This window comes from Lissotriton vulgaris, chromosome 8 (assembly GCF_964263255.1).
Source record: "Lissotriton vulgaris chromosome 8, aLisVul1.2, whole genome shotgun sequence".
Lineage (NCBI taxonomy): Eukaryota > Metazoa > Chordata > Amphibia > Caudata > Salamandridae > Lissotriton > Lissotriton vulgaris.
In genome coordinates, this window is record NC_141696.1 from 32,331,128 (window position 1) to 32,356,054 (window position 24,927).

The window sequence follows — 24,927 nt, forward strand, 5'->3', positions numbered from 1 at the left end:
GGTGGCCCCAGGAGAACGGGGTCACCACCAAGTGAGTGCCAAGGGGCAGGGGGAGCTGCTGGAGAAGCGCAGTCTCCCCCAGTCCAGAAAATGGAAGTCCCCCTAAGTATCATGGGGACCCCTCAAGGGCTCAGCCAGCAGGTGAACTCCTCTTAGGCTGGAACTTTTGTTCTACAGCTGGAGGAGGATTGATAAGTGCGTCAAGGGATGAAGGGCTGAGTTGGGGATGTCTAGAGAAGGGCATCCCCTGGAGGTGAAGAAGTGTAATTGCACTTGTAGTTCATTTACTAATGTTATTTCTTTCAGAGGGACTGAAGCTCACATGTGTAATGTGAAGTACCTGTGTAAGGTGATGTCATAAGCAAAGGGGGGTTATGTTGCTAGACGTTCCTGCTAGGGTGTCTGGCTGTATATGCTTAATCCTCTGATTTTATCTCTGATGGCTTTAGGGGCTGTAATTGTAATGCATTCTAATGTCCAACAAATGTGATGAGTACTGTCATTCTAAAGTGAGGCTTAAACATCTGTTCTTGCTGCTGCACTTAGCTGAAGAACCCAGACAGGTAGCCCTTAAGATGTGGAGGTGTATACTTCATGGTCTAAAGGAAATGGTCCATCAGGGTTGTCACCAGGGCATGTGTACCTATTTTAAATGCTTGTTGAGGTAACGGGGTGGGTCGCCACAGGGATGACACAAGTGCACAGGGCCCTCGCTCCAGGTTAGCTTCAACTAACTGCATTTAGGGGGCAAGATGATGTGCATACATGGGAGTGGTGGTATAAGGCCCCACACCCCTGCAGGAGGGGTGGAGATTTTATGCAATGTCACAAAGTAATTCCAACAGCTTATGTATATTTGTAAATTGGTGCATAGTATTGTATAGTGTTTGTGTTTAATAAATGTACTCTTACTTTTATATAGAAAAGTACAGACTGGACAATCAATTATTTAGTGCTATTTCTGCACACCTGCAAATGGCGATTACTAGCTCACACCACCTCCCTTGAGTAAGCCTCAGACTACTCTGCAACGCTACCCTCTGAGAGTCAGGCGCTAAATTGGGTGTTTAGTTCCCAGTGAAGGACAAATGTATTCATGTTATTTGTGCAGGACTCACAGATACTGCATGGTTTTCCAACACAGAGACAATCATGCATCGAAGAGTAATGCCAACAATTTAGTAATGTAGAGGCTCAGCTGGTTGTGGCTGTAACTGCCGGGCTGAACCCCTTTTCTGCTCAACATCAGACAGCTATAGTCAAGTCAGAACTTAATGAAATCACAGCCAAAAAGACAGCAGAAAAATTGGGCTAATCCCAATTGAGAGGGGAACCAGACAAGGGTGTCTTTGTTCCCCCCTTCTTTTTGCGCTCTACCGTACACTCGAAGCTAATTGAGTCATTCTTGGTCATTCTGCCACTTATGCGACAAGGATAGGAAACAAAATCTTAGCCTATGGAGATGATATAGCTGTGTTTGCTGCAAATCCAGATGTGGCACTGTGCATACTTGAGGAAGTTCAGTAAGCTGGTGGACTATTCAAAATGCAATTGACGGTGAATGGTCAAATCGCAACTCATGATCCGGGTGCGGTCGAGCAGGTGGTTTACTTAGGCACCAGTCTTAGAATGTAACTGGATCAGATTGTTAAGATCAACATTGCCTCGATCACTTGGACAGCTACAAGGGATTTCTCCAGATGGGGCATTGGCCCCTATCGATTATGGGTCTGTATAAGATTGTTAAAATGCTCTTTCTTGCAAAGGTTTTGCATCTCTTTCGCACAATCCTTCTGAAGTTATGCTAACAAAAGGAGGGAGAACAGGTTTCTGTCCCTACCAAGAGGGAGAGGAGAGGGCTCTCCCTAACCTCAAGCTGTATCAATTCACCCCCACCGTTCAATATAAGCATCCACTTGTAGAAAGCAATGGTGGGGGCCAAGAAACCAGAGAGTATTTGCCATTTATTAATGAGCTTTAAACAGGGGAGGATGCCAATGCTGTTTGTTAAAAATGATTGAATCCAGTTATTATTAAAAAAAAGTGTTTTTAAGATGTTAATGGCACATTTTTAAGACTCGGTTGGCCGGTGGAGGAAGGCTGAGCTAGGCAGGTGCAACCGGAATACAACCATGGAGAGGAATATGCAATTTCCAAGCATAGGCTTGTGAAATTGGCAGATTTTTCAGGCCACATCTGGCATTGTTTGAGCAGCTCTGGTCCATCTGCCCTAGCGCTATCTGTTAGTTTGTGATTTTTGCAGAGGAAGGCTGGGGGCATTGCTGATTTTTCCAGGGCACCTATGCTAGATCTGCTAATAGGTAATGATGATTGCACAATTAGCCAGTTGTATGCAAGCTTGGGCTCTGATATGCCAGATTATTTGGATACACCTAATATTAAATGGCAGCAGAAGCTTGAGGCTGAGGATCTCAGTTTTTACGAGTCGCTGGGACTAAGCTGCACTCTACTCCGCTCCTCTGGTTTGCCGGCCTAGCAAAACAAACCAGTATTTGACTTAAATTAACCACATCAAAGAAAGCCAAGTAGTGGGGCATCAAATGTATAAACTGTCTACCCTGTTGAGCTTTGGAAACTAATCTGATTCATATGTTCTGTACATGCCCTAAGCTGGATGTATTCGGATCAAAGGTTTCCACATTTCTGGGGGAAATCCTAGGCACCAATTTTGTTCTGACCCTCAAACTATGCTTCTAGGGATACAGGAGGCAGGCATGGACAGAGTTTGGGGCTCTTGAATTCATGTGGCTATTGTGGTATGTGCATCACTTCAGCTTGCCTGGATCCACAGACTCCCTAATGTTGTTAATAGCAAGGGCAGCGTCTGTCTAGCTTTAATTTGGAAACTGCACCTTTTGAACGCAAAGGAAGGAAGGTCAGGCAGAAGGGGAGGAAAATCTGTGTGTCCCTGTCAGACTGGCCTCAGATTCCTTAGCAGGATGACTTGCAAATGAGACTAAATGTATGCACGATTTATGCACTTTTCGGTTTTGAACATGTACAAGTTTAGCACTTTGTGATAAGATGAACTGGGTGGGCTGCTTTAATCCTTTGCAGAATAAGATATTTGTCTTTGCCTGGCATTGCACTGATGCTTTTACATATTGAGTTGTGCAGCCCCAAACTTTCAAACTATTTATTAGATATGTGAGCTCTTCTTTCCCTTACATTTAATATAATATGAATTTTGGTCATATTTCTATGTAAACGTATTTCTGTTTATCGATTCTTTAGCTCGGTGTTGAATTTTTTATGAATTATGGAGTATGGTTAAATCCCAGCTGGGTGTACCCTCTTTTTCCCTGCCTTTGTTTTCTGTATTGACGAAGTAAATATTAAAAACTTTAATAAACAGTATAAAAAAAAGATCAATATGGCCCTGAGCTCCTAAATCCTCCTGTTTGCCAGTATAAATATTGTGCATCTACACATGGGAATGTCAATACACTTCTTGGCTCTGATAATGACACCACGTTAATTAGGTCATACTAGGGGGCATATTTACAATAACTAGCGCATCCCGAGGGATGCACCAGTTATTTTGCGCCGCAGCTCTGCCACCCATGGTGCGCCGCATTTACAATGCGGCGAACCATGGGTCAAAAACGGCACAGATGCGTGACGCATCTGTGCCGTAAAAGCGGCGCATTGCTGGAGTTGCGTCACAGCTCCAGCAATGCTCTGGGGGGCCCTATCTGTCCAATGCTGCGTCAAGCCTTACGCCTGCTTCAAGCAGGCGCAGGGTTTTGACTCAGCATTGGCCTAAAAGTGACAGAGTGAAATCTTGTAGATTTTACTCAGCCACTTTTAGGAGGCGTTCCTGCGCTGGAACGCCCCCCCCACCCCCTGAACAGAAACGCCTCCTCATGGCGCAGGGCTTTACAACGTAATGCATCTCCCAGATGCGTCACGTTGTAAATACCCCGCACCATGGCGCATCTTTTGCGCCGCCGCTGTGTCACAAAAGTGATGCAATGGCGGCGTAAAAGAGGCGCAAGGGGCTTGTTTTAAGTATACACAGCACATTCTAAGGTACTATTTCAATTTTCTTTTTAACAAAGATAAGGCAATGTTTCCAAACAACAATATATGCAATTCAATCCAAGCCGAATCTATGGGAATTCACAGGAGTCACGTGGTCTCAATGCAAACAATCTTGATTTATTTCTATTCCTTTGTAGATACTGACAAGTAATCAGCCCAGCCATGGCTGATGATGGAAACATTGTATTAAAAATTGAAGAGATTATACGGGAATAGTATCTTTCTTAGCTTCTAAGAATTGTACTTGATTAGATAACAAATGCTCCTGTCTTATCTTGTTTAAACCAGTCTGTGTGTGGGTGTTTCATAGGCAGTAGGACCACAAACAGTTGAGCGTGTTTTCATGGTGTTTCTGATAATACTGATCATATACTGGTGTGATTGTCTCAGAGCCTAACTGCCCGTCAATTCTATGATACTATTTCAAAACACATCAGAAGAAATTGATCAATTGTATGAGGGCATGTAAACATCATTTTCGTGATTCATAGGGGCATGTTACAATTGGTGGGAACAAAATCAGAGATGTGGTTAACTCAATACTATTCAAATGCAACAAACAACACAGTGATGGATGGAATGCCATCACTGAGGAGCACTTGGGCCACATTTCAGTATATTACTTTTCACACACTGTGCCACTCTAGGGTGACTTATATATGCAAATCAGTTTTGGTCCTGATCACATAGAACATCCCCACCTGAACTTTCAAACCAGCTCCCCTCCAGAATGAAACACCAGCGACACCTAACCTGTGTCAACCTCCTTAGGTATAGACAGTGAGACATAGTTTGAGCCCTGCATAGTGAGCACAGGGCCTTACATCTGGGCATACCAGTTACACTTAGGACGTATAATGCAACAATAAAAACGTAAAGAGAGAAATTTAACTCACAAAAGTGCATTGGATAAACCTTAACACCAGGTCACAGCTGGGATGTACTCAAGCTGGAGACCCAGAATTTTTTTTATTTTGCTATACCTTCACAGGCCCTGTTGGTGTTACGCTTCATCATCTGGTTTCATCATGGTCCCTAAACCCAAGGATTGGCTCGACCTTATTTCAGGGAGCATTTGGATATTGTTGCAAATGGTCCTTTCTGCAGGCTCCCCCCAGACAGTTTGCCTTCCTCCTCCCCTTTTTACTGAATGTGTTGTTGCTGGCTTTAGGAATCTGCAAAAGGAACAATTGATGGACAGAATGCAGAACAATGTCATACACTCACCCCAGTACAGAGATCTGGGCCTAAATCCATCGTTATTTCCTCACCATGCCATTCCAGTTTGAACCCAGCCATATGCAAATCAGTCTTGACCCTGTGTACCATGGGAACAATCCAGCCCGAACTGCCAGGGTTCTGAGCCATTTTATTCTGTGTCTCCCTCGTGGCTTTGGGAATCTGGACACTTTACCACCGCTAGCCACTGATAATGTGTTGAGTTCTCTGCATTAAATATGGTAACATTGGTTTATCCACAATTTGCATATTCAGTTTACTTATAAGTCCCTAGTAAAGTGTGCTACGTGTTACCAGGGCCACTGGAATAAATGCTACTAGAGGGCCTGAGCAATGATTGTATCAACCACTTCAATGGCCCTTTAACAATGTCTCAGGCCTATATTTGCAGAGCCTGTGTTTGCAGTTTTAAACTGATGTGTCGACCTGGAAAGTTAACCCTCTTGCTAAGCCCAAACCTTCCTTTTTAATACATATAAGTCACCCTTAAGGTATGCCATTGATAGCCCAAGGGCCAGGTACAGTGTCTTTAAAAGGTAGAACATGCACTTTTATGTTTTACATGTCCTTATAGTGAAAAAATCTTACATTTGTTTTTCACTACTTCAAGGCCTATCTCTCTAATGGGTTCAATTGGAATTAATGTACTATATCTTATCAGTGTAAATTCCAAATGGGAAGCAAGGGACCCCCAAGGGATCACAATTCTGAATCCCACCGCACAGTGAAGTTGGATTTTCAATTGTAATTCTGAAAATGCCACAGAAAGTTGTAATTTTCTTACTTATCCTTTTGCAGCTTTCTGCTGGTTCTGAATACACATCTGGGGTGCGTAATACCTGGGCTCTGTGCATTCCTTCCAGACAGCCGCACACAACGGGAGCTTAGGAAAGACTAATGGGTCATCCACGTCATGATGGACCATCCTGGGCAGAATGGGAGGGAGAAGCTGACAGTCACACCTTAATACTCTGTGTCCTGTCCCCACACAAATGGGCTGCATACTCCTCTTTGGTGAGTCTGGAGTCACGGCTTGAAAGGCAGGAACTCTCTGCACTTCAAAGGTGTCTCTTTGAAGTCTCCCCCACTTCAAAGGAACAAATGGGTATAAGTATTGGACCCTAGACACCACCAACTGAGTATTGTTCTTGACCTATGGATACTCTGTCAGGAAGAAGGACTGCTGTGCTACTGAGAGGACTCTCACTCTGCTGGACACTGCTGAACCCCTGCTCTGCTGTGCTCGCCTGCTGCCCTCCTTGACTAAGAGTGAGAAGAACTGGATCTGCCGCCTTCAAACCAAGAATCAAAGAGACTCCTTGCTAGCTTGGCCCCTTTTTAAAGTCCTAGGGACATCAAAGAATTCCTACCACCCACCTACAACACCTGCATTTTTTGTGATCTAAGATTCTTTCCCTGCAAATGGTGCCAATCTAATCCAGAGCCCTTGGAAGAGGGTATGCAGCAACTGCCAAAATCCATGCATCTCCATTTTTTACGCTGCTCGGAACTGGTGCAGCTTCATTGATGCTGATGCATCACCGCTACTGCGGGGATCGAGGGCATCGCATCTCCATTGACATGATGCATTGCTACTTCTGTGAGAATTAAGGACATTGCAACGCTAGCAGTGCATCGCCTCTTCTCCGACATATCTTTGGCTTTGCACGGCTTGGAGCCGATGCATCGCCTGAGGATCGATGCGAAACACATAACCTCTCCTTCTTCTTGCATTTCTTCCTCGATGCAACCACAAACCAAATTACTGTTTAAGCGGGTCGAGGCTGTTCCCTGTATATGACCGGCGCTCCATTGTGGTCAGCCTGACCTTTTGAATTTGATCCAGTCCAGCGCAACTAGATCGTCCCAGTTGGTACTTAATGCTTTTAAGCTCTACATTTAGTTTAATATTTAAGAATTCAAAACTTCAGATATACTTATTAAAATTGTGTTGATTTGGTCTTGTTTTGTCAAATACATTAAGCTCTTTGTTTCTTACTTGATGTGGTACCTTTATGTGTGTTTTTACTGTTTGAAGTGTTGCACATATAATTTGCTCATTTCCTCTTAAGTTAAGCCTAACTGCTCTGTACCAAGCTATTAGAGAGTGAGCACAGGTTAATTTAGGGTGTGTACCTGGCTTACCCTGCCTAATATGGGGTGACATGGTGAGCAAAAGAACAATGGATTCAACTAGGATCTCTTGACTCAGGGTGAATATATGATTTGTCCTGCATTCTGTCATCATTCTTACCCTAAGTGGTCTGGGTTTGTCAAGACTTGGGTCTCTGGTTCACTGTGCCACTGGATACCAGCTATCCTAACTGATGAGGGGGATACTCCAAAACCAGCACCAGGATTCTTGTTTCTGGTCCAGGGAGGACCTCGCTTGGAAGTTCGGGCTGGACTGGTTCCTTAAGGAGCAAGGTCAAGACTGATTTGCATATGGCTGGGTCTAAACTGGGGCGGCTTGGTGAGCAAAAGAACAATTGATTTAACCCAGATCTCTTGACTGTGGGTGAATGTTTGATTTGTTCTGCATTTTGTCTATCATATGTGTGATATGTGTGTCATTTGCAGAATTATTTCAGAGAATTCACAAATGTTTTTTATTTTGTAAAATACCACCATCGCTCTGGAAGCCATACCAGCTCTCCTCATACCCTACTACCCCCACATGACATACCCTCTGCTTTTGATTCACCACCCCGCATTGTTTGTCAGGAAAATCTCAGACTCAAACCTTCTGAATCCTTCTAAGGTTTCCACTTATTAATGACCATACACAACATTTTACCTGGAGTGTGTATGTGTCATTTCTAGGAAGCCTGCAAACCCTGTGACTTTGCAGCCTAGAACTTCTTGTTTGGAAACCAAGTTCTCTCACTGGTTCAGGCCTCAAGCAGAATCCAGAGACCCCACCCTTTCTATTCATGAGAGGGGAGCCTGGCAGCTTGCTAAAGAAGGGACTACCATGGACTCCTTTTTTGCCTCCTCAAAGAAATACGGACAGGACGGACTGTTCTATAACCTGTCCGTATCTGTTGCAGACTCACTTTCTCCCCCACTCAAATCCTTGCAATCAGAACAAACTAGCTTTAACCAGCCCTAACATTCTACTGCAATTATCAATATGTGACGCACCATAGCATGCCAGCTTGCTGCGGTGTGGGGTATGACAGATAAAGGCAGGAATGTGCTGTATTTATCATTACACAACACATTCCTGCCTTATCCCAGTGCTGGTACACAATGGGTTGCATAGAGACAATGCAAGCATTATTGCAGCATGGTGCAAAGGGGCTTGTGTTTGTTGGCACAATTGTTTTTGTTCAGGAAGGGACACCTCCCTACACAAAAACAATCCCTTGAGGCACTTTCCTCTTTCTATGTGTGTTGCATTCTGTAGCACACATTGATAGAGGAAACACAAAGAGAAATTAAAATATCTCTCCTTCTTGTGCCTCCCCTGAGGATGCATAGCAGTTTTGGTGCATTTTCAGGTTTGCCAGTGATGGCAAATTTGGGTACATGTCAAAATCAATAGGTGTTGAGTAGAAACACCAATGCACCACCCAGAGAATGCCTCCCTGAGTCAGAGTAACTCAACACAGTGGTTTGTGCTGCATTGTGTTACTCCAGCTATATCAAGCCACTCAGGGCAACTCAAAGTGGCGCTGTGTGACTTCATAAGTCGCTCTTAAGGGTTGTGTCACGCTTCTGCCCCATTGTGAGGTGGAAAAGCTACACAATCCTACAATAAATATGTCCATGTGTATCTAGGTCACCAGACCAGCCTACTGTATGCTCTATCATCCAATTCCAGCACATTCATACACAGTCACACTCTTTCCATTCAAGCATTCATCTAAGAACATACCAGCTCCCTTAAACAATGAATCCATAAGAAAATAATCCATGCATGGATTTTGTGCTGTCACTATTGGATCAAAATGAGCTAAATGTATCAGATTCCACTGTAAGCAGCTGAGAATTAGGTATGTATTACTTTTAGTGTCATCCTATTACAAAAATGAAGATCTCTGTAATATGACCAAAATAAAAAGTAAGGTAACCTATTATTTACATAAAGGCAGCTATTATCTGAAATGTAGCTATTATCCGGCTCCTAGGAAATTAATTGGCCAGCATGGGAGGTGGTTTCTTTCACTTTAAGTATCTACACTGAATGAGCTGTGTCTCCCTGGTGGCTTTCACAAACTATAAAATCTGAAGTCAGAAAGACGTTAGCTGAAACAATTTAGAATCTCTGAACAAAGTCTCTGTCAGTTCCTAAAGAATCACTGAATCAAAGCTTTATGCAACTGGGTGATACCTGAGGTGCCTTTGTTTTTGCCACAGCATCTTGACCCACAAGCTCCTAATACTTTACAAGGTCTGCTTTTTTCAGAGCTGCATCTACCTGTAGGAGACCCACCTGTGTCCTGTTCAATCTGCAGTGTAATGGATCCTTTTATCTACATGGCATGCATTCTGATATCTTTACCTGATGTAGAGTCCAAGAAGCCCAGCAGTATCCTCCAAGGTGCTACACAGGAATCGTTCTCCCGCCAAGGAGACATTCTTGTTGGCGGAGTGTTTGTTGTACATTCAGGATACATTCCACCTGAAACTAATCTTGCAGAAGTGCCAAAGGAGGTGTCCTGTCAGGGGTAAGAATTACTTTATACAGTGTATTCCTAAGTGACCCAATACACCAGTGCATGTTTAGATATGTTTCAAATAATCATTACTGACAGGGGAGAAAAGTGTTGAATGTTTTATGCTTAATGTAGAGAAGTATAAATAGTGATTTTGTCTGAGCCATTAAAGAGGAACATTGCATCATGTATTGAAGTTTCATGCTAGATGGGAAGTATTCATGAAACGATGGAACACAGTGTAAAGGCTGAGGCCCTGATCGCTAAGAACAGTTTATTGCTGATTTCATATAAATGTTACACCTGAGATTGTGTAAAAAGTAACAAGGTAACATATTTAGAAGTATCACAGTTAGCATCCTATGGAACTAAGAGCAGTATATTGCAACTTGTCTAGGAAGGGTATGGATGTGGCAAGGATGATATGATGTTTATTACAGTATGTATAGAAGTGTCAAAGATGATATCCTGTGTGGGTGAGCACAGTATGAAAGGAACTGTCACCCCTCATGTCCTGTGAGGGGTAAAAGCAGTTTATTGCAATATATGTAAAGGTGTCATAGCTGATATTCTGTGAGGAGACAGAATAGTTTATTACAGTATCTATTGAAATTCCACAGCTGAAATCCTGTGTGGGTGAGTGCAGCTTAAAACAATTTGTCATCAAAAGGTGCTCATCAAAACATCTTAATGATGCATAGTTGTTCAAAGTGCTCAGATGTCCTTGCTACATATGTGTGTGTAGCCAGTGGACAACAAGGAGAGAGGAAGTGATGTGGTTATATACCTTCAGACTTTGAGAAATGCTGCAGAATTTAGGGTGCTTTCAGAGGTTCCAGTGTTGAATGTGGGGGTCCTTGAAGTAAGGACCCTGAAATCACCAAGATGGGAGAGTACAATGGCTGGAACAGCAGTTCTGAAGTTGATGTCCTTAATAGAAACAGCTGGTGCCAGGCAAACATCTTTTTCTTGGTGATGGGTAACATTGGGTACTCTCAACTCACCATCACCTTTAGCCAGATTCAGCAAATCCAGACTCATTCTAATTTATTTATTTGCCTGTGTTAACCTGGTTAAAAGCCCCCCTACTGCCTCGAAATGTTTTTCATATAGATTACATCGAAGGACATGAAGCAAAACAAGAACAGATCAAGATGATCAAAAGAACAATCACTTTGATTAAAGAAACTCTTCCTAAAACTGAAAGTGGTAACACCTTTGATCGTTCATGCATGACCTTCACCTTTTCAGCAAGGGTAGGTCATTGAGATCCTCTAAATATGCATATTTCTTTGTAACTCCAGTGGCAAAATAAATCCTCGGGTTCTGATTAAATCCACTACTCAAGGATGAAGGAACAATTTGGACCAAGTATTAAAAAATACAATATATGTGTTTGTCAGGTTTACTTTACAAGTTCTCAGCAACACATATTCTTCTATGTCATTGATGCTAGTTTCATATTCATGCTTTCCAGTTTTCAAGAAATGGGGTTTATAATCAACATAGTGTTTAAAATTGGACACAAAGGGCATCCATGGTGGGGATTCCTGGTTATTAATATGTCCTAATGTTAAAAAAATTGATAACTATACTTGGTAACAAATCTTGGTATAATTCAGGGATAAGCCCCATGAGCTGGGATTGAAGAATTGCTCCCATCCAAAACAGAAACATATATTTCTCCGGGATGAGGATGGAGGCATTATCTCTGAATCAAATTTATAGGAGATGGCACCACTTATCCAGAGAATTTCTCAATTGCCTTACCAAAAAGTGAGTAGAATAAATATCTGCCAAGAGAGTATAAATATGTTTAAATCTTGCTGGATTAAGCTCGTAAAGCATGCTATAATAATTTTTGCTATTACTTTGGCACAAATGTGGTCAAATGGTTACTAATCAGACATATTAATCTCCCTTCTCTTCTTTAAAAATATTTACTTATATTGGAAGTATTATTGAATCTACTATCTGTCAACATATTAGGAGGTAGTTTTTAGTTCCTGGGAGAAATGTCTTAATCCATTCTGAAGGAAAATCTTCATCCCAATGCAATTAGTTAGTGATGTCCTGCTCTTTGGTGTTTGAGAATATAGACTTACGAAGGAATTTCTTACTAGTAGTAGTAGATAAGCTTTATACGATACAAAATTTATCATAAAAGCATTGCATATATAAAATCACAGCAATTCTTACTATTAAAAGTCACAAACTTAGAATAGCCTACTATATATATATAGATATAGTGTGATACCCTGTCCGTAGCTTTAATATCTGACACTGTCTGTATTAGCATTTTATGTATATCTCCTGTTGTGTTAAAAGCACCTCCATTAAGATAAGGGAGATACTTAGATGGCTTTGAGGATGATTAAGTGGAAAACATTATCTTCATCAGAGGAGGTTTCGAGGGAGTTGAGGAGATTGGCAGGTCTGTGAAAGACAGGAGTTTGAAGACGATGGGAGGAGATGTGGCACATATGCCAGAGCTGTTGCATTTGGAACTGGGGAAACATCCTGTGATTCTGGGCAAATCAATTAAACTCTCTGTGCCTGTAAACAAGTGCTATATAATCTTCTTCTCATGCAAGGTGCTCTAATATCCTTGGACCATGTTTATGTTATATAATAAAAGGCAAAAACAGATAACCGTTGTGGCAGTCAGTCTGGAGAGAAGGGTGTAAGAGCAGAAGGAAACTTGACATTGTTGATATGCTATCACATCAGCTATATTTTGCCCTCAAGAAGTGAATGGTGACATCTCTTATGGAGTATGGAATGGAGTGACTGGTAGGGAGTTGATGCCATCAAGGCTGTCCCTATAATGTGTGGGCACAAGTCTACAATACTAGAGCCAGATGTCTTGACTTTCGCAAAATGGAGTTTAGAAATTGTCTTGTGGCAAGTGGTTCACCAAGACTTTGTTCATCCCCATGTACCCGGATTTGACACAACCTTGATGGGTCTGAAACAAGGGGTTTTGATCAAAAGTGAAAAACACTGCCAGCCAGAAGGAACAAACATTTAACACATGTTGTTTTACTGAATATTATTTTCATTTTTCATCTTGGTATGGATCTATATGTTCTTTTATTTCCCTTTAAATTCTAACTGTATGGTTGCTTGGATATGCTGTTTCTCAAAAAACTCACAGATTTTATCTGAAGACCGCCCGACTGCCTTTCTGATCAAACATAGCTGCTAAATATGGGCAAAGGAACTCTTAGAAAAGTACGGGACATTTCTGAATCGGCTAGTTTCTTACAGGCAGTGAGATTAGTCTTTACTGTAAGGGAAGGATTTAGAATATGCTATACGGTACTGTTTTGCCTAATTTCTTTCAGCTGCTGATTCAAGAATCATGCAGACTGTCGAGTTCATATAGCCAAATATATTTTTCAAATATCACTAAATAAGGAATACCAAACAAGGCTGTACTTCTGTACACATTTAAGGGAAGATGAAGCCTGAGCAAAGAAACAGTATTAATAGTGTCACTTTCTAATGGTGTGTCATTACAACACTGTTTTCCATTTATCATTTGCTATAAAGTGATCATCATTCTTGAATAAGGTGTCCCATTTCATGTTTAATTCAAGTATCAATGATGGCCATATATGCAGCATCATGAAACCTGGTCTCTGTATCGCTCCCTTCTTTATGTACCAGTTACTTCTATATAATCTCACAAGTCTTGCTGAAACCAAACAGAGACAGGGCAGGTATCTTTCCCTTTGGATTTTCACAAGACTCTAGTAAAAATGTATTCTTGAAACATTGTTTCAAAAAAATGTTGTTGATAATTTTTCCAGCAAGTCTCCTTCTTCTAATGTTAACTATTTTTATAATTGTATCTCTCTTTCTGCATATGAAATTTATTGATTCTCACGTATTTTCAATAGGGTGTTATGTTATTCACAACTTGATAAATGTTTAGAATTTTTAAGATTTTTATCAAATAAATCAATTTAAACTTTCTTCTTGAATATTCCTTTATCTAGAGTTTACCATGTTTGGCTTTAGTGCATGGCCTTTCCCATATTCCTAAACTGAAATTTGATTGTAACTTTATAACATTAATATGTGTTGACCATTTGCGATTATTTGCCTTCAGACAATTTACCTTCATGCTGATGAACTGTCATTAATATTCATTAATGTAACAGTAATCATAATTTTCATTTTCTGACAGGTTCAGCATTCGCTACTACAGAGATGTTCTGGCCATGGTTTTTGCCATAGAAGAAATAAATCAAAACCCTAATCTCTTACCAAATATCACTCTTGGCTACTGGATTTTTGATTCATGCATGTCTGAGAGCAGGGCCCTCGCAGGGGCTTTAGAACTTCTTTCAGGAAAGGAGAAACTCTTTCCCGGATACCGGTGTCCAAGACACCCGCTACTGGCTGGAGTCATTGGGGTGTCAATGTCATCCTTAAGTGTCCCCGTGGCCAGGATTATGGGACTCTACCATCACCCACAGGTACAGGGTTACATTGTCTAAGAAATAAACAGAGAGAAAGAGGATGAAAAGTCTAGTATTGGCCAAATAACCCTGTACAAAGACCCTGTTGCTCCTAATTCGAGAGACATTTATTTTAAATGAAAAACCTTGACTAAGATCCTGTCTAACGTTAGTCCAGAATGGTCAAATCATTCTTGATGTTATGATTAGCCACTAAGTATGTAAGCGAGTTTCATGAAGATTCGTTGATTGTAAATTGACCATACTCGATTATCTGAGTCCTACATTAAACATCAGTGTACCAGAGACCGCTAGATTTTCTAAGTAGTAGAGTGGACGGCTACCCACAGAGTACAACCACATCCAACAATAAAAGTGTGAAAATCCAAAATGTCCTGGATGCCTTCATTATAAAGACATTTTCTCACAGCCCTGACCTAATACTAAGGCTCCCCCACATATGCCCCCTGCCATCCACAATTAAGTGACATAAAGAGCTAAACAAAGAACTTTGGGGTATGTTTACAAGCCCCTATCACCACAGGAACATCACTTTTTCCAGCGTTCCTATGGCGATAGGGTCCTTGCCTTATTTATAAAGTGACGTTAAGCCACGTTAAGTGGCTTAACACTGCCTTGTAAATAAGGCACTCATTCACGCCATACATAGTTTGAAAGGGGTGGGCAATGGATGTTGCAGTGGGTGTTCCACCGCAACACCCAGTGATTTGGACGCTGCATCCTATTTAGAAGGATGGTGTAAATAGGAAGCAGCGTCAAAATTGAGACCAGGGAAAACCTGGTCTGAACATGGCGAAACGAGTAGAAAACATTTATTTCTCCTTGTTTTTGCTGTTTGTATTGTATGCGTGCTGCATTGTGAAGCACATATAGAAACAGCAAAAAACCATGAATGATTGTTTATATACAGAAAGGAACACCTTTAGAAAAAATTACAAACTGCAACTTCTGTGTGTGCCACACAATGCAGCACACATAGAAGTTTCAAATCGCCATTGGTAATTGTTTATGTGCAGGATGGGGCACCTTCCTGCACATAAACAATCATTCCCTCAATGCATTAAACCTTGCACCATGGTGCAAGGGTGCCTGCATTGTTGCTAGGCAGCATAATTTATTGCCAGTACTAGGGAAATGCCGGTTTATGCTATATCTTTGTAAATACAGTTCATCCCGTGCGCTTTTGGAATGACTGGGCAAGGTGTTAGGATTTTGTGTTTAATGTAATGGTCTGCCACTCCCTCGTAAATAAGCCCCATAGTTTCACCTTCCCAGATATTGAGCAGTTAGCACTAGTTATGGAGACATGGCAAGTAGAACAAGTAAAAATAGCAATAAGCAGGATTAGATAAAATGGTGTGCCAGGCCCCAACGGGCTCCCGAACTCCATCTTCAAGACAAAGATAGATTTCTGGTCAAAAATCCTGAGGCCCTGGTATAATGATGTTATAAAATCTAAAATGTTTCCTGAAACATGGCAGGGAAGTATAATCCAGCCAATCTATAGAAGTGGCCCACAAGATAATACACCTAATGATAGGCTTATTGCCCTAACAGATGTGGAGGCAGAAGTCTTCTCAAAGACTAGGAAGAATGGGCCACTGAAGAAGAAATTATCCTAATATTCCAAACAGGTTTTTAAAGAGGTGAGTCCCGCCGCGGTCCATGCAGTTCACAGCGGTTGGGAGGTTGGGCCACATGGGGGGAGGGGATTTTAAGGGACGATGCTAAGGGAAAATGAAATAAATAATTAATTTTCCCTCAGCATCCTCCCTTGAAATCCCCCCCACATGGCCCCACTGCCCCATTGCTGTTACCTGAGTGGACCGCGTCTGGGTGACTCAATGTCTACGAAATTGATCTTTATGACGTTATCGACCGAAACAGCAAATTGTAAAAAGCAAAATTTATATATTTGTTTTGTCAATGTTGATTCTGTCCCCTGTAATATTCTTTGGGCAAAGTTATCTGCATGGTAAATCCCAAACCAACTGCTAGACATGATTACATTACTATACTCCAATACGTGGGCCCAAGTCAAAGTTAGGGATGGTAGTTGTATAACTGGCTGATTGGAAACACTTTGGGGCATATTATCAAGAACGGCGTTAAAATTATCGCCGCTTTAGCAACAGTTTCCTGCTGCTAAAGCGGCAATAATGAGCTTGATAATAGGCCCTTAGATGCCCAGGTTCTGTGAATCTAGGCTTCTATGGGAATTCACAAGGGCATATTATCAAGTCCATTATCACCGCTTTATCAGCAGTTTCCTGCTGCTAAAGCGGCGATAATTTTAACGCCATTCTTGATAATATGCCCCATAGTGGTCTTAAACAAGTTTGTGCACCATGTCATCTTTTTATGGCCGATTTGCCATCACATTTTAAAAATGTTAATGCTCATATGCCCAACTTTGCAGGACAAAATAAAAAATATTTACAATATGCAGATGATACCATACTGTTAAGTCACACTTCTATAGTCCTACGAAGACTAATAGAATAATTGAATATCTATTTGTTAGCCAATGAATTATAGATGAACACCCAAAAAATTAAAATAAGGATGATTGGTAGTACAAAATCAGACATGAGAGTATGAAATTGTAATGGGCTAAATAATAAAACTGTAAAAATCTATAAATATTTGGGTATTACATTAGATGACAGATAGTCTTTTAAACAGCATTTTCTTAACTTAAAAGTGAAAGCTACGGCATTATTGTTCGCTTTTACAAAGTTGAGAGACTCGTAAGCATGTCCGAACCACTAGAATTTACTCAAGGTAATGAACGTAAAGTTGATTCCCTCCCTTGCCTACTAGTCAATGATTTTTCAAGGCAAAGTGCAAGCAATTCTTGATAACCTACAAATAAACGCCTTTAAATCTGTCTTCAGGGTTCCAAAGAATATCTGGCACACCAATGTCAGAGTGGATTTTGCTTTGAAAAGACAAACTTTACAAAGACAATCTGCATTTTTTAAATCTTAATATTCTTTATTTTGTTCTGGTCCAGGCACACGTGTGAACCATTGCTGGCAGGATATAATGAGGTATGAGCATGCTAAGGGATGGGGATCTTATCTAACGGAGAGTCTAAACAATTTCAAGTCTCAGCCCTTTGAAGATGTAGCTAGAAACAAAGCTCTGTTCAGACAGACATTAAATCAATCAGATAACTCCCTATTGACTCTATTGGGTAAGGAGGAGTTCGCTAAAAAAAAAGACATGCTTGATCTGTTATTAACTCATTCTCCAAATTGGAACGACAATTGTATCTTATCACCCATTTAAAACCTTCTAAAAGAGACACATTTATGATGCTACAATTTGGGAGATATGCCACAAAGGACGGAATTCCCACATGGGAACAAAACTGGCCCACAAACAGCTGTAGGTTATGTGGTTTTTATAATGAATCTCTCTTGCATATTTTATCTATTTGTCCGCAATTCTTAGAAGAGAGGAAAGTCCATTAAAGCCCATTCTTAAAGATATCTGGGTGAAAACATGTCGACAAGCAATCACAACTTGTCTCTCTGGGAAATCGGCCAGTTTGACTACACAGTTTGTAAAGTTCATTCGTACTGCAGAAAAAAAGTTAACCTCAGAGTCTGTCACCTGATATTATGGGTATGTTGTATAACTAATAATCGGTTTCTCTTGATTATGCTGTCAGTCCCAAAGATGTTAATTGTCAACTGTATCCTCATAATTTGATCTTTAGGTTGCACTTATGGCTCAAAAATTTAAATTGTAAAAGGGTTTCATTGTTTGCAGTAATTGGGTACAATCTCAAATGCATTGTTTATTCAGTGTAGGTTCTTTTTTGAGGAAGATGTTACCTTTTTCAATTAATTATAAATAATGTTGTTTTCTTCCTTGAAAAGAACTGCACAGTGGCACTTTAACTATGGCATTTCAATATATGAATTTTAAAATAGTGGGAACTGTAGATAGTTCCCTTAAGAAGAATTTACTATTTTGTATACTGTAGCATTGTCTCTTGTGTTCCTTGTGAAACTCGGAATTGAAACATAAAGTATCTCCGATATTCTTTTACACTTTGCAAAGTATCATGTGTTTTTGTCAATGGAAGATAATGTAATTGATTGACCAAATCAAGTATGTCCCATGCATAATTTTAAATATTTTACACTTCATATTTGTAAGATTTTTATTATTCAACAATAAAGTATTTTCTTCTTTCTTGTAATAAGCTAACCAAACCCACAATGTTGTTAGTGTTTTTTCAAAATGTAGTCATGTTCATGCTGCCTGACTTCCTACATTAAAATGTATGGTTATTTTATGTCTCATTAATAGCGTCAAAGCAATGATGTAGGCAAAGTAATTGGCAGAAGGCAATGGAAAGTTAAAGTGATGATGTCAAAGTAAGGGTGAGTCATCCTTAGAAGAATGTTTCATCTTTAATTCTTGCTGTGTGCTTAAAGCAGTCTGTAGCTGCTTTAAAGAGAGCAGGCTGCTTAAGTCAATGTCTTCTTTGAGATACAGTATTTGTTTGATCTCATATTTTGTTTTCAACAGATAAGTCATTCTTCTGTGCTCTCCACTCTCAGTGATAAGCTTCAGTTCCCATCCTTTCTTCGCACTGTGCCTAATTACTCATTCCAGAACATTGCCCTAATCAGGCTGGTTGGACACTTCCAGTGGACTTGGGTGGGCATGATAGTATCCAATGACGAGGTGGGCTTGCAAGGAGGCCAGGGAATTCGTAAAGGAATTGAGGATAACGGTGGCTGCGTGGCATTCATGGAACAAATTAATCTTCAATTTTCCAAGGGGAAGATCCTTCAACTTGCTAAAATGATTCAGGAACATTCAGTGAAAGTGATAATTGTTCATGGCGCTGAGGTGCATGTCAAGCTGTTGCTGGAAACAATTTATGAACAAAACATAACCAGCAAAGTATGGGTATTTACAGCAGCCTTTATCATAACTCCTGGACTACTAAAAGGACAGGCATGGAAAGTGTTTAACGGGTCATTAGGAATTGCACCTTATACAGACCGCATGCTGTATTTTGAAGACTTTCTGTCTCAACTTCATCCGTCTAGATATCCTGAAGACATACTAATGAAAGTTTTCTGGGATCAGGAATTCCATTGCACAATTCAAGAAGAAAATAGGAATAAAGTTTATGACACCAGAGAGATAGACAGAAATACAAAACCCTGTTCTGAGTACGCGGCACTGGGGAATGTGTCCCAATCCTTATTTGAGCTGAATGATCTCAGCTACACATACCAGAGCTACACTGCAGTCTATTCCCTTGCTCATGCATTAGACACCCTAATATCCTGCAGGCCAGGGCTTGGACCCTTCAGAAACCGATCATGTGCTGACATCCAAGAAATTCACCCTTGGCAGGTATTAGCACATTCTTACGTTTATTTATTTACATATGTCTTGGGAATGCTAGGTCAAGGCTTGTGGATTTTGCGGATCTATACTTGGACACATCATTTTACCCTGGGGTAAAATGATTTTGTTGAGATTTATATTTTGGTGGCAATACATCTTGCAATATTCTCTTTGATTGACTGCAAGGAGCAACTATCATGAAAGTAGTAATCAGGCCCCGAGTGATACATCTTACCGAAACAGAACTCTTTAGATCACATCAGTCTCTATATCCACCAAAACTGTTAAATGGCATTTCCCACTTGCAATGTTCCCTTAACAAATACAAAGGTCAAATGACCAAATGTCAAACCAAAGCTTTTCAATGAAAATAATGGGCAAAATTCACAGAACTAACTTAAGACAAAATCCTAAACTTACTACTTTTGGTATTTACAGAAGGCATTTAGAAGTAGTAAAGTTAGGACTTTGTCTTAAGTTTGACTTAAGACAAACTTAAGACAGACTTAAGACAGACTTAAGACAAACTTAAGACAGACTTAGGACAGATTTAAGACAGACTTACGTTAGGATTTTATCTTAAGTTTGTCGTAAGTCTGTCCTAAGTTTGTTTTAAGCCTGTCTTAAGTTGTCTTAGGTTTGTTTTAAGTCAAACTTAAGACAAAATCCTAACTTTACTACTGCTAAATGCCTTCTGTGAATACTAAAAGTAGTACGTTTAGGATTTTGTCTTAAGTTAGTTCTGTGAATCGGCCCCAATGTATTCAACATTTCATACCTATCTCTGTTTTAAATAGGTTGTGCCACATTCCATGAAGAATTAATAGACCAGTACCAGTTAAAAATGATCTCCAATGACAAAAGTCCCTAAAATTACAAATCATTCACTAAATATCAATGTTCCAATGATGATATGATAATAAATACACCTTAAGTTCATTTACTACCACAATCACACAATTAGTCCATAGTCTGTACCCAATGAACCAACACAGGTTCTCATAGAACATTAGAAAAGGCCATAGGAAACCGAAACCTAACTCTACATTCATTTAGCAACCCAAATCAACACAGCGTGACCAAAACAGACTGAATAGTACATGAAAGAAATGCGCACCATATTCAATTAATTTTGATAATCCCAACCTACTCATGCAGCATCTTATCATCCATTCTAATAACCCAAATTAACATAATCATGTTTAAAGCAGACAAAAATACATCGAAAACCGAAACGTAATATTACATTCATTTTCGCAGCACAAACTAACATGGCATAACCAAAAAAGACCGACTAATATTTTGAAAAGATTGCCATATTCAATTCCTTTTGATGGGCCTAAATTATTATTATTTTTTTATTTATTTATTTTAATGTTTTATAGGGTGTGTACTTGACCCGTGAGGGTATCAGAGCGCTTTACATGGTTTACAGAGGTAAACAAACAATCTCAAGTACAGAAATATACAAAGTTTGGCGCGGGGTAAGGTTGCTGAGAGCATAAAGACAAAAGGGGACACAAATGTATGGTTACAGTTATTTTTTTTTTTTTTTTTTTTTCTTGCAGAACAGGATCAACTTCGTTTAATTAAACGCATCGGCCGGGGAGTATGGTTACAGTTATAATTAGGATCAGTAAAAACAGAAGCCCCACATTTTCTTGTTGGGTGAGTTGGTGATCTGAGGAAGAGGCAATAGATTTAGGTTCATCAGGCACACTGTGGTGGATGAGAGCAGGCCTTAGACCAGTAATTTATCCATGAGGAAAGTTTTGGCCTCCTTCTTGAAACATGGTAGAGAAGGGATTTTTCTGATGTCAGGTGGGAAAGAGTTCCAAATTCTTGGTGTTGCACCAGAGAACGCCCTATTGTAGGTTATTTTTTTCTGAAAATGGGCAGGTCAGAGCAGGAGGTTTCTAGCGGACCGGGAGTTCCTGCTTCCTCCAGACATCACAAGTTTCTGAGCCAGATAAGCAGATGAGTTTGTGTATAGGACCTTGTGTATAATGCATGCCAGTTTAAGCTGTATTCTGGCCTCCAGAGGGAGCCAGTTTAGTGCTTTCATATGTGGAGAGATGGTAGTCAAATTTCCTAGTGTCTGTGAGTAGTCTGGCGGACGCGTTGAGGTAGGCTTTTAGAGTTGCCAAGGAGATATTGGGTAATCCCATGAGGATGGAACATCCATAGTCCAGTCTTGAGATGACTAGTGCTTGGACTGCCATTTTTAACTCAGGAGCAACGATGAAAGGTTTCCACTTTCAACAGGTAGCTCAGGTGAAATCTGGCTGATTTAGCAATTGAGTTAATGTGGTCTCGCATGTTCAGGTATATGCCCAAAGATTTGGCAGAGTCAACAATGGTCGGCGGGCAGTTTAAGGCTGTGATGGCTTTGATCCACATCTGAATCTCTGGGTTGGCTTTTGAGGGGGAGATTAGGAGAAATTCAGTTTTCTTTGCATTGAGTTTCAGTTGGTTAGCGGCTAGCCATTGGACAGTTAGTTTCAGAGTCTCGTTCAGGGCAAGGATCTCCTCGAGTGATGCAAAATTGATGTATATTTGGGTGTCGTCCACGTACATGTGGTAGGAGATGTTGGTGGTATGAAGAACTTCAGGGAGTGGCTCTAAATAAAGATTAAAGAGGGTGGGTGACAGGGTTGAACCTTAAGGGAATCCAACTGTGACCGGGGTAGGAGCTGATAAGTTGCCGATAATGAGGAATCTCTGAGATTGGTTATGGAGGAAGGACCTAAATAATTAGTTTCAAAACATGTTTAAGTGCTTGGGTTTTGGCGGAGTGATTGGATAAGTACATGGTGCTGGCTGGGTGATTGGAGGAGTGCATGGGTGGTGATAAGGAGATGGCTGGACTGCATCAGTAGTGCTCAGGGGATTGTATCAGTGCATGTATTAGTGCCTGCGCCATTGCATGGCGACATGGGTAGTGACTAGATGATTACAGTACTGCAAGGAGAGTGCATGGTAAATTTATAAGTGCTTGTGCTTTGGCGCAGTGATTATATAAGGACATGGAACTGGCTCGGTGATTGGAGGAGTGCATAGGTAGTGACAAGGAGATGGCTGGACTGCATCAGTAGTACTCAGCGGGTTGTAGTAGTGCATGTGAAAGTGCCTGGGTCATTGCATTAGTGCATGGGTAGTGACTGGATGATTCGAGTACAGCAAGGAGAGTGCATGGTTAATTTATAAGTGCTTGGGTTTTAGCAGAGTGATTGGATACGCACATGGTGCTGACTGGGTGATTGGAAGAGTGCACGGGTAGTGACAAGGAGATGGCTGGACTGCATCAGTAGTGCTCAGGAGATTGTAGCAGTGCATCTGCTAGTGCCTGGGTCATTGCATGAGTACATGGGTAGTGGCTGGATGATTAGAGTACTGCAAGGAGAGTGCATGGTGAAGTTATTAGTGCTTCTGTTTTGGCGCAGTGATTAGATAATGAAATGGAACTGGCTGGGTGATTGGAGGAGTGCATGGGTAGTGACAAGGAGATGGCTGGACTGCATCAGTAGTGCTCATGTGATTTTAGCAGTGCATGTGTTAGTGCCTGGATCATTGCATAAGTACATAGGTACTGACTGGATGAGTATTGCAAGAAGAGTGCTTATACGTGTTTGGCTTTTGGTCGAGTGATTCGATAAGTACACATATGTCACATCAGGCCCGCCCCCTCCCTTCACCACTGTGCAAACACGCCCCCTGGCAGGTTTTAAGTTGGGGATTAATGCCCCTTGAATCCTGAGGGTCCCTGGGGGCTAACAAACCCATCAGGTAACTCCAGTAAGAGCCACAGAGCTGCATTGAAGACAAGTGGTCCAAGGCCACGGCCCTATTTATACCTCTCTGCAATACAGCTCTGTGGGGCTTACTGGAGGTACCTGGTGGGCTATCTGGACCCAAGGGACCCTCAGAATTCAAGGGGACTTAATCCCCCAAATTACAACGCGCCAGAGCTCCTGTTTGCACAGCGGTGAAAAGAGGGGGTGGCGACTGATGTGACAAGTGTGCAAACGTGCCCTGTGGTGCATTTTAAGTTGAAGGATTAAGTCCCCTTAAATCCTGAGGGTCCCTGGGGCCCAACTAGCCCATCACGTATCTCCAGTGAGCACCACAGAGCTGCGTTGCAGAGAGGTGGTCCGAGGCTACGTCCCTTTTTACACCTCTCTGCAATGCAACTCTGTGGCACTTACTGGAGTTACCTGGTGGGCTAGTTGGCCCCCAGGGACCCTCAGGATTGAAGGGGCATTAATTCCCCAACTTAAAACACACGACAGGGCATGTTTGCATACGTCACATCAGGCCCTGCCTCCTCCCTTCACCACTGTGCAAAAGCGCTTGTAGCATATTTTAATTTGAGGGATTAAGTCCCCTTGAATCCTGTGTGACCCTGGGGTTCAACTAGCCCACCAGGTACCTCCAGTAAGTGCCACAGAGCTGCGTTGAAGAGAGGTGTAAAAGGGGCATGGGCTTGGATCACCTCTCTGTACCGCAACCCTGTGGCGCTTTAAATTATGAATTGGGCAATGCCCTCGGGACCTGGCCCACCCGCAGGAGCCCGCGCTTCAATTTTTTAAAGAACTTTGGTGGGATTCGTACCCCCAGCGCAAATTCTGCCAAAATTATTTTAAAATTGCTTTTTTTGGACCTGCGGGTGCTTGTGGGAGCCCCTGAGCAGCCCTAGGTGGTCAGGGTGTTTCTACCCTGCCCCCTTTTCTTGTTTTTTTTCTTTTTTCTACTGTTTTCTTGTGACTTCGTTCTACCGAGTCACAAGATGGCTGCCAACACTTCCTGGTTTGGAGTGTTGCCAGCCAATTAGATGAAGCTCGTTTTCGGGAGGGTTTGCAAACCCACCAATGCCCTAGATATCGATATTTTTTATTTTTCTAATTTCTCAGGGACTACTGAATGGATTCACGCCATTTAACAAAAGGGACTCTTTCTGAACCAAGGGCTACCTTATTGCCATATTTGATGTAATTCTGTTCTGCAGTTTGGGCTGTAGCTTTGTCTAAAGTTTCCTATGGAAATTTACATGGGGAAACACGTTTTGGGACCCCCCTGTTTTCTCTGCC

General features: G+C 41.3%; 1 protein-coding gene across 1 annotated transcript in view; it reads left to right on the forward strand.

Annotated features, from left to right (window-relative positions):
- LOC147693315 (vomeronasal type-2 receptor 26-like) overlaps positions 1 to 24,927 on the forward strand; it is a 97,632-nt gene that overhangs the window by 10,784 nt on the left and 61,921 nt on the right. Inside the window, exons 2-3 of the mRNA XM_086935925.1 lie at positions 9,716 to 9,977; positions 14,161 to 14,452. Of these exons, the coding sequence (XP_086792051.1) occupies positions 9,716 to 9,977; positions 14,161 to 14,452 (554 nt within the window). The remainder of the gene's footprint in view (positions 1 to 9,715; positions 9,978 to 14,160; positions 14,453 to 24,927) is intronic.